This window comes from Coregonus lavaretus, assembly GCF_964263955.1.
Source record: "Coregonus lavaretus genome assembly, contig: HAP1_SCAFFOLD_8300, whole genome shotgun sequence".
Taxonomy (NCBI): domain Eukaryota; kingdom Metazoa; phylum Chordata; class Actinopteri; order Salmoniformes; family Salmonidae; genus Coregonus; species Coregonus lavaretus.
Genome location: NW_028160914.1, coordinates 11,269 through 21,772, shown reverse-complemented (window position 1 = coordinate 21,772; position 10,504 = coordinate 11,269). Strand labels below are relative to the sequence as shown.

The 10,504-nt window shown below is 46.7% G+C and overlaps 1 protein-coding gene and 1 pseudogene across 2 annotated transcripts; one reads left to right on the top strand and one right to left on the bottom strand.

Annotated features, from left to right (window-relative positions):
• Positions 1-667: 667 nt before the first annotated feature.
• LOC311121307 lies at positions 668-1,863 on the bottom strand (annotated as a pseudogene). The gene is made up of 4 exons: positions 1,758-1,863; positions 1,367-1,623; positions 785-888; positions 668-707 (listed from the first exon to the last, which is right to left on the bottom strand). The product of its transcript is annotated as an uncharacterized misc_RNA (transcript).
• A 6,445-nt stretch (positions 1,864-8,308) lies between these two features.
• LOC311121306 (erythroblast NAD(P)(+)--arginine ADP-ribosyltransferase-like) lies at positions 8,309-9,413 on the top strand (the record flags this gene model as incomplete). The annotated part of the gene is made up of 2 exons (XM_084195813.1): positions 8,309-8,386; positions 8,661-9,413. The coding sequence occupies 2 exons, from the start codon at positions 8,309-8,311 to the stop codon at positions 9,411-9,413; spliced, it is 831 nt and encodes a 276-aa protein (XP_084051939.1).
• Positions 9,414-10,504: the final 1,091 nt, after the last annotated feature.

Below are 10,504 nucleotides of genomic sequence, written 5' to 3'. Positions count from 1 at the left end.
TGTGAGGGTGTGTGTGTGTGAGGGGTGTGTGTGTGTGGGTTTCAGATAGAGAGAGACTGTGTGTGAGAGAGAGAGAGAGAGAGGAGAGAGAGAGAGAGAGAGAGAGAGAGAGAAGAGAGAGAGAGAGAGAGAGAGAGAGAGAGAGAGGAGAGAGAGAGAGAGAGAGAGAGAGAGAGAGAGAGAATGAAAGAGGAAGTTGTGTGCATTGTAGGCTGTTGTATTGTTACAGTATGTTGTCATGGTGATGTTAAACCACTTTCTCACAAATCCAGTTTAGTTTGCTGTCACATGACAAGTCATTCCATGCCTTTAGAGGACACTGATCTTTGTGTATCTCAGCACAGTTGTCATCCCCAGTAGGACCTGCATTATCAGGCTGTTTGTCATACCAGTACCTACAGGGTTAAAAACAGTCAGATATCATGGTTAATACCAGTACCTACAGGGTTAAAAACAGTCAGATATCATGGTTAATACCAGTACCTACAGGGTTAAAAACCGTCAGATATCACAGTTAGAACATCACAATCCTAAATAATATACAGACATTTTTCCGTTTAAATTCGATGTTGTTGAGTGCTGCCATCAATGATAATAACCTGTATAGATGAAGGTTGAATGAACTGAACCTTGTAGTCTTATTGTCAGAGTAGTTATGATCTCTTACTCTGTGGTCAGTGTTGGTCCGCCAGTTGGGTATGGAGGACCTAGAGTATGAATAACACAGAGAATCAGTACTAGTCCTTACACTGTGGTCAGTGTTATTAGAGCAGTAGTGTTTTACCTTGGGGTGGTCAGTGGTCTGCCGTCCACCCATTTCCAGGTCCCCTCAGTAACAGAGTCAGTCAGACCAATCCAGACTGTGTTTTTGAGGTTGAAGAGAAATGTCTGTTGTTGAGAAAGATACATATGTTTGATCATACCTTCCCCCTGCACACCCATATCTACTCTCTCTCTCTCTCTCTCTCTCTCTCTCTCTCCCCTGTTCCTTATCGCAGTTTATGATCACCAGGTCTGCTCCTCTCTCCAGACAGTCCTCTCTGCTCTCCTTCCAGATTTGAGTCTCAGTAGACAGGAAGTACCAACTGGATTCAAACTTCTGCCAGCCTTCAGAATAAGTTTGTTCTACAAGATGAAAACGTGAATTTTCTTCAACACTTAATGAAAGAATAGAAACACACGATAAGGTGTGTGGGATTAATAACAATGTATTACTGTAGGTGTACTCACTGAGATTGGTAAGCCTCCTGTTAAGAATCTCTCTCTCAGTCTGTAGCTGGTCTCTCTCTTCAGACAGGTTGTTGTAACTGGTCTGTAGCTGGTCTCTCTCTTCAGACAGGTTGTTGTAACTGGTCTGTAGCTGGTCTCTCTCTTTAGTCAGGTTGTTGTAACTGGTCTGTAGCTGGTCTCTCTCTTTAGTCAGGTTGTTGTAACTGGTCTGTAGCTGGTCTCTCTCTTTAGTCAGGTTGTTGTAACTGGTCTGTAGCTGGTCTCTCTCTTTAGTCAGGGTGTTATAACTGGTCTGTAGCTGGTCTCTCTCTTTAGTCAGGGTGTTGTAACTGGTCTGTAACTGGTCTCTCTCTTTAGTCAGGTTGTTGTATCTGGTCTGTAGCTGGTTTCTCTCTGTTGAGTCGTGATGACCAATGACTCCATCTGTAAAAGGGAAAAGTTAATCAAACATGTGACTACCACACAATTGATGATTAAGTATGATTAATTAGGCTACTTAAGTCTCAGTGACAACATACTAAACTTACAGTAGACAGACAGGCCTATGATCCCAGCCAGTAGGAGAACACACAGCAGCCCCAGACACACTGCAGCAACTCCAGAGGGTCTCTTCCACCACTGAACATGAACTGAATCACAAATTATTCAAGGAAGAACTTTGGTAATGTGTTTTACTGCATCATCCAGGATTGGAACTAATACAGTGCATTCAGAAAGTATTCCGACCCCTTCACTTTTTCCACATTTTGTTACATTACAGACTTTTTCTAAAATGGATTAAACAGTTGGTTATTTCCTCATCAATCTACACACAATACCCCATAATGACAAAGCAAAAACAGGTTTTTAGAAATTGTAAAACAAATATATTACCTTATTTATAAGTATTCAGACCCTTTACTCAGTACTTTGTTGAAGCACCTTTGGCAGTGGCAGGGAGCGGTTATTGCACAGCTATTTTCAGGTCTCTCCAGAGATGTTCAATCGGGTTCAAGTCCGAGCTCTGGCTCGGCCACTCAAGGACATTCAGAGACTTGTCCCGAAGCCACTCGTGCGTTGTCTTGGCTCTGTGCTTAGGGTCGTTGTCCTATTGGAAGGTGAACATTTGCCCCAGTCTGAGGTCCTGAGCGCTCTGGAGCAGGTTTTCATCAAGGATCTCTCTGTACATTGCTCTGTTCATCTTTCCCTCGATCCTGACTAGTCTCCCAGACCCTGCCGCTGTAAAACATCCCCACAGCATGATGCTGCCACCACCATGCTTCACCGTAGGGATGGTGCCAGGTTTCCTTCAGACGTGACGCTTGGCATTCAGGCCAAAGAGTTCAATCTTGGTTTCATCAGACCAGAGAATCTTGTTTCTCATGGTCTAAGAGTTATTTAGGTGCATTTTGGCAAACTCCAAGCAGGCTGTTATGTGCCTTTTACTGAGGAGTGGCTTCTGTGTGGCCACTCTACCATAATGGCCTGATTGGTGGAGCGCTGCAGAGATGGTTGTCCTTCTGTAAGATTCTCCCATCTCCACATAGGAACTCTGGAGCTCTGTCAGAGTGACCATCGGGTTCTTGGTCACCTCCCTGACCAAGGCCCTTCTCCCCCGATTGCTCAGTTTGGCCGGGCGGCCAGCTCTAGAAGGATTCTTGGGGGTTCCAAACTTCTTCCATTTAAGAATGATGGAGGTCACTACGTTCTTGAGGACCCTTACTACTGCAGACATTTTTTGGTACCCTTCCCCAGATTTGTGCCTCGACACAATTCTGTCTCGGAGCTCTACGGACAATTCCTTCGACCTTATGGCTTGGTTTTTGCTCTGACATGCACTGCCAACTGTGGGACCTTATATAGACATGTTTGTGCCTTTCCAAATCATGTCCAATCAATTGAATTGACCAATGCACTCCAATCAAGTTGTAGAAACATCTCTATTTTTCCATCAACACTATTTTTTTAAGTGTCAACCACAGTGAAGGGGAAACTGTCAAATTAACACAACACTGGCCACCACGTGACCACGTGACTTGCACCAGCCTTAGTTTCTAATCTAAACATGTTTGTTTCCCACAGTGCCCATCGGTTTTAAACATATGATTCAACTGAAGTGAAAATATACTACATTATATGACTCTATATCATACTATGTGATGTATGTATGAATTCACAGGGTCCCAATTTGGGATCTGCTCAAATAAATTGGGATCCTGTTAATTCACAAATACAGCTGTCAAACAGAGGCCACATAATGGCTGTCACTCTGTGACCGGGGGTGTAGGGGGAAGTTGCCCCTAGATGCTGATCTTGGGTCAGTTTTGCATTTCCACCACACATGGTTAAGGTTAGGATTGGGGGAGGGATGGCTGATCCTAGATCTGTACCTAGAGGAAACGTCCCCCCAGAGTTTGACTGGCCACCGATGACCATATACTGTATATATTTATATATATATATTTTAGAGGACAAATCTGAGGGGGCCCAACCCCTGTTCCCCCTATGGGCATGACAACGCTGATGGTATGTTCTGTTTTGTTGTCATGTGCAATGGAATTAGTGTTAAAACCAAAAAAGCATTGAGCAATATTACACCTCCTGTCCTCTTTATCCAGTATGTGTAAATCTGATAGAAACCTACAGAAGAAAAGATTCCATCTCATTAAAATTAACTCCACTAATTCTCAGGTTGTTTTCTGATTGGTTTAAAATGGAAAGCAAGTAGGCTGGCTAACCAGAGAGAGAAGAGGAAACTGTGGCTGTCGGAGGGAGGGAGGGAGGGAGGGAGTGTCACGATCGTTAGAGTGAGTGGACCAAGGCGCAGCGTAATGAGCGAACATACTTCTTTATTTGAAGAATACACTAACAAACAAAACAACAAACGATGACGTGACGTCCTAGGTTAACAACCAACACGGAACAAACCAACTGGAACAAGATCCCACAACTATTGTGGGAAAACAGCCTCTATAAATATGGCTCCCAATCAGAGACAACCAGCAACAGCTGACACTCGTTGCCTCTGATTGGGAACCACTCTGGCCAACACAGAAATACAAAACATAGAATATACACACCCTGGCTCAACATATAGAGTCCCCAGAGCCAGGGTGTGACAGTACCCCCACCTAAAGGCGCGGACTGCGACCGCGCCTAAACATAAACAAACCAGGGGAGGGCTGGGTGGGCATTCCTCCTCGGAGGCGGTTCCGGCTCCGGGCTCTCCCACCACCCTCCAATAATCCCCCCGTAGCGCCAATGGTCCGGTCTGGCCCCGCTGGCTGGAGCTGGACTGGACATCGTAGGAGCGGATTGCTTAAGCTCCGGTGTGGAGCAGCTGACCGGTACCTGACCAGGCACCGGTGACCCAGGCACGGGTTGTGCCGGACTGACGACGCGCACCCCTGGCTTGGTGCGTGGAGCAGGAACGGGCCGGACCGGGCTGACGATGCGCACCCCTGGCTTGGTGCGTGGAGCAGGAACGGGCCGGACCGGGCTGACGACGCGCACCCCTGGCTTGGTGCGTGGAGCAGGAACGGGCCGGACCGGGCTGACGAAGCGCACCCCTGGCTTGGTGCGTGGAGCAGGAACGGGCCGGACCGGGCTGACGACGCGCACCCCTGGCTTGGTGCGTGGAGAAGGAACGGGCCGGACCGGGCTGACGACGCGCACCCCTGGCTTGGTGCGTGGAGCAGGAACGGGCCGGACCGGGCTGACGACTCGCACCCCTGGCTTGGTGCGTGGAGCAGGAACGGGCCGGACCGGGCTGACGACTCGCACCCCTGGCTTGGTGCGTGGAGCAGGAACGGGCCGGACCGGGCTGACGACTCGCACCCCTGGCTTGGTGCGTGGAGCAGGAACGGGCCGGACCGGGCTGACGACTCGCACCCCTGGCTTGGTGCGTGGAGCAGGAACGGGCCGGACCGGGCTGACGACGCGCACCCCTGGCTTGGTGCGTGGAGCAGGAACAGGCCGGACCGGGCTGGCGACGCACACTGTAGGCTTGGTGCGAGGGGCAGGAACAGGCCGGGCCGGGCTGGCGACGCGCACCGTAGGCTTGGTGCGAGTGGCAGGAACAGGCCGGGCCGGGCTGGCGACGTGCACCGTAGGCTTGGTGCGAGTGGCAGGAACAGGCCGGGCCGGGCTGGCGACGCGCACCGTAGGCTTGGTGCGAGGAGCAGGAACAGGCCGGGCCGGGCTGGCGACGCGCACCGTAGGCTTGGTGCGAGTGGCAGGAACAGGCCGGGCCGGGCTGGCGACGCGCACCGTAGGCTTGGTGCGAGTGGCAGGAACAGGCCGGGCTGGGCTGGTGATGCGCACCGTAGGCTTGGTGCGAGGAGCAGGAACAGGCCGGGCCGGACTGGCGATGCGCACCGTAGGCTTGGTGCGAGGAGCAGGAATAGGCCGGGCCGTACTGGGAACACACACCACAGGCCTTAAACGGGGATCAGGAACGGTCCGGACCGGACTGGCAATACACCTCAGTACCTCTCGCCGTGCCTCTACAACTTCCTTCCCTCCTCTCGCCAATGGCTCCCGTAACCCGGTGGCCTTCTCTCCTCGTCTCCCATTTTGCCCTGTGGCAGCCTCCTGCTGCCCAGTCGCCCATGCCGTGTGCCCCCCCCTAAAAAATGTCTGGGGTTGCCTCTCGTCCATCCGACGACGACACTGTTGACGCCGTTGCTCCTCTCTCGCCAGGGCCTTAATCTTAGCCCATGGCCCTTTGCCCCTGAGCATGTCCTCCCAGGACCACGATTTGCCCACCTGGGCCATCGCCAACCTCTCCAGCTCCTTTCCCGGCGCTTCCTCCCATGTCCAGGCCGCCTGCTCCTGGACACGCTGCTTGGTCCTGGTATGGTGGGATCTTCTGTCACGATCGTTAGAGTGAGTGGACCAAGGCGCAGCGTGATGAGCGAACATACTTATTTATTTGAAGAATACACGAACAAACAAAACAACAAACGATGACGTGACGTCCTAGGTTAACAACCAACACGGAACAAACCAACTGGAACAAGATCCCACAACTATTGTGGGAAAACAGCCTCTATAAATATGGCTCCCAATCAGAGACAACCAGCAACAGCTGACACTCGTTGCCTCTGATTGGGAACCACTCTGGCCAACACAGAAATACAAAACATAGAATATACACACCCTGGCTCAACATATAGAGTCCCCAGAGCCAGGGTGTGAATGGGAGGGAGGGAGGGAGGGAGGGAGGGAGGGAGGGAGGGAGGGAGGGAGGGAGGGAGGGAGGGAGGGAGGGAGGGAGGGAGGGAGGGAGGGAGGGAGGGAGGGAGGGAGGGAGGGAGGGAGAGCATAGCATATCATGATTAGTATGTGGTCCTCTGTAGCTCAGCTGGTAGAGCACGGCGCTTGTAACGCCAGGGTAGTGGGTTCGATCCCCGGGACCACCCATATGTAAAAATGTATGCACACATGACTGTAAGTCGCTTTGGATAAAAGCGTCTGCTAAATGGCATATTATTATTAGTAGTTTCCTGTGTCTGTAAGGTCAGAGCTCAGTACCGCTCAATCTATCAACCACAACCAGGAGAGAGCTGTCTCGTTCCAGGCCAACTATATTGCAGTTGAGTTGCATGCAGCAACAAATGGGCATCAGATTAGTATACCACATGATGTGATTACCTGATATGTTAAACACCAATCCAGGAGTTGTGAGATCTGGCAGGCGACTTCAATGTAGTCAACCTGGAACGTGGCCAATGTCATGAGTGGTGTTGGAGAAGAGAGGGGGCGGGACTTGGTAATGAAGGAAGCTTTCAGCAGCCATCGTGTTGACTATAAACAATTGGTTGATTGGTTTGGTCTCCTCTACATGTTGTTTTACTACAGGTGCTGTTGACAATAAAATTTGATTTGATTTGATTTGACTAGCAAAGACAAAAGACGCCATAGGGTGGCAGTGAACTGTCATAACGTACTGTCTATCCACTGGTTACTATGACACTAACTGTTACTTTGACACTACTATAAAACCCAATATCTCTAAGACATGGAAATGATCATGAATATATTATACAGCAATGATGACACCTGCATTGTTACATCTGGGAAACTGAATGACATTTATCTTTGTCAGGTTGTTAGTGGTGTGGTTTGCACCAAAGTCAGTCTCATGAAGTGTGTGTCACACCTTCAAGAGGGCCTCAAACTTTAGTGTGGGTTCTGAGGGGGAAAATATCAGAAAAAGATACATGTCAGTGGGAAAGAGATAAACAGTAGTCAGATCTCACCCTGATGACTAGTATCATTCCACATTTTGATATATTTTATGAAAATTTTAATGGCCAATTAAGATTTTCAAATGTGTTCTATTAAAATTATGACACTTGGTTCTGCCACAAAATTGAAAACTAAAACGTATTACTGAAAAATCGCTGGAACTCCAGTGACGTCACTACCAGTCACACAACCTGAGAGATTGTGACCATGACAACTGACTGACCACACTGTGCAGTGGTTGACTTGGGGTTGAGGGGAGTGTCAGAAAGACAGAAAGGGGGAACGTTAAGTCTTTCTCAGCAGCATCACTTTTAGTTGGAAATGGGCCTGTGGTGAACCAAGGTAGAGCTGTGTACATCCTCGTGTGTGTGTGTGTGTGTGTGAGTGTGTGTGTATGTGTGTGTGTGTGTGTGTGTGTGTACGTGTGCAGACGTGACAATCTGCATGACTTTGTGTACGTATTATCTTGGTGCTTCAGAGTGGGAACAAGATTTGTGGTCATGTCTGCTTGTAAAGTCAGATCTCTGACCAGGTATAAGTAGATCTTATCAGACAGCCTGCTAACACAAGTCCTGAAGCTGAACAATACAAAACAACCTCTATTGTGCTCCAGTCTGGTAAGTTCAACTATCAGATCATTATAAGCTATTTTTGTAATGAATATAATGATTGCCAGTATATTTATGTTCACTATCAGCTCCTATATGGTGCTTTTGCAATTTTAGTCCCAATTTTGTTTTATTAAAAGTGAATAATATCAAAGCTATGTTTTATCATGTTGGGTATTGTTATGCTGATTGGTTTGGTCTCCTCTACATGTTGTTTTACTACAGGTGCTGTTGAAGTCATGAGGAGAGACAACATCCTAACCTTTGCAGTGCTGTGTGTCTTCCATGCTTGGACTCTGGGTGTGGACTCCAAGATGGTAAGTATCTCTCAATATGTAACACAGAACTAGAAGATTACTGTGGAAGTGTTTTTGCACATAGGCCTTTTCAACATTGCTCACAATCCAGAATCAACTTTTATTTGTTGTATAGAACTATATGATTTTGAGATGAGAACCTTGTTATTAAAGGGTATTAATAGCATATAGTCGTGCTATGATTAATTTGAGCACAAGATCACTACAGTTAAACATTTTAATAAAACCATTCCTCTTGTTATTTTGGCTGTTTTTCCCTCCATATTCTCTGAAGGTTCATCTCCATCAGCCTGGTCTCAATTCCCCCAAACCCTTAGACATGGTCCCTTACTCTGTTGACGACATGTATAACGGCTGCACTGAACAAATGTACAACAAGGTGCGGAAGGAATATCTTCCAAATGAAAACAGAAATGTAGCGATCTTCAATAAATCCTGGAAACAGGCAGAAGGATGTGCAACAAAAGTGAAGAACCGATTCCAAAAGGACAAGTCCAAGTACAATTCTAAAGATAAACTTACACATGATCATATCAAGGCTATCTGTGCTTACACAGGAGGTCAAAGTAAGATGTACCCAGTGTTCAACGAAGCAGTCCGGACCAATAGAACAGAGTACACCACCTCCTTCCAATTCCACTCCCTGCATTTCCTGCTGACTGACGCCATTCACCTCCTGAAACTAAACCAACAGACCTGTCACACCACATACCGGAGAACCAACATGGAGTTTGGAGGTGAAGTTAACCAACTAATCCGATTCGGCTTCTTTGCCTCAAGCTCTCTCAACAAGGGAATTAGTGAAAAATTCGGAAATAAATCCTGCTTTAATATAACTACATGTTCAGGAGCTTTTCTCAAGTCCTACCCAGTGCTGGGAGACTACGAGAAGGAGGTGTTGATTCCACCTTTTGAGATGTTCAAAATTACCAAAAAGGAAAATGGCCAGAAGGTTTTTAACTGTGAAACTCTCTACAAACTGGAGAGTGTAGGGCTCCAGAGCAATCTGAATTGTAAAGCTGTATAGGAAAAATACAGCAGTCAACATGTCTGTTAGTCAGTGAAACTCTCTCTCATTCAGAGAGTGAAATGAAACAGGCTGGGCTACTTTTGCTTGCTTGTTTCCCTGTGGATTTCCCCATAACTGTAGACCTGTGTTATATACTGTATGTTCACATCGTTCTTCTTCTGCGAGGCCCTTTGCTCCATAATGTAATGCCCACACAGGGAGAAATCTAATATAGAATTTCTGCTACCAACAACTTCATCATAGGTTACATACAAACCTGGATTCAAATACTGTTTGAAACATTTTCATATACTTTATTTGCATTTAATTTAGCTTGCATGTTGCATTGAAACCAATAGAACAGTCCCCAAAGTGCAAACCCTGCCCACCTGGCATTCCACCCAGGTTAAAGAAAATTATCAAAGTATTAGAAAGATTTCAAATAGTATTTGAACCCAGGTCATATATAGCATTTACTGTAACTATATTTACTATAGCAATTACTGTAACTATATTTACTGTAACTATATTTGCTGTAGAATTTACTGTAACTATATTTACTGTAGCATTTACTGTAACTATATTTACTGTATTATTTACTGTAACTATATTTACTGTAGCATTTACTGTAACTGTGCCTACATAGAAAAATGTATTCAGTAATGTGGTGTAATGTAGAGTTAATTGTGTTTTTATCATATATTTTGAGCACTTGCCCTGTAGCATTAATAAAGCATCACTGAGCACAATTAAAGCAGTTCAATGTGATTGAAAGATCACCGGCAACAAGTGATTACATTATGCATTCTACACAACTACCAGAAGAGTGCAGCATTATGCAGAAAACAGACCAACTATTTTCAGTTACCTCTCTCTCTACATCAGTGGTCACCACCCCTGGTCCTGGAGAGCTACAGATGCAGGCTATTGCTCCAGCCCAGCAATAAAAACACTACATTCAGCGTATCATCAACTTATCATCAAGGCCATAAAGCCACAGTCTCCTTTAAAAATGAATACCATCTATGATAGCAAATGCATGCTATGAGATTTTAAGATTTAAAAAGCACTAGGGACATGACAGTATCTGTAGTGGTCAGGAAATGACA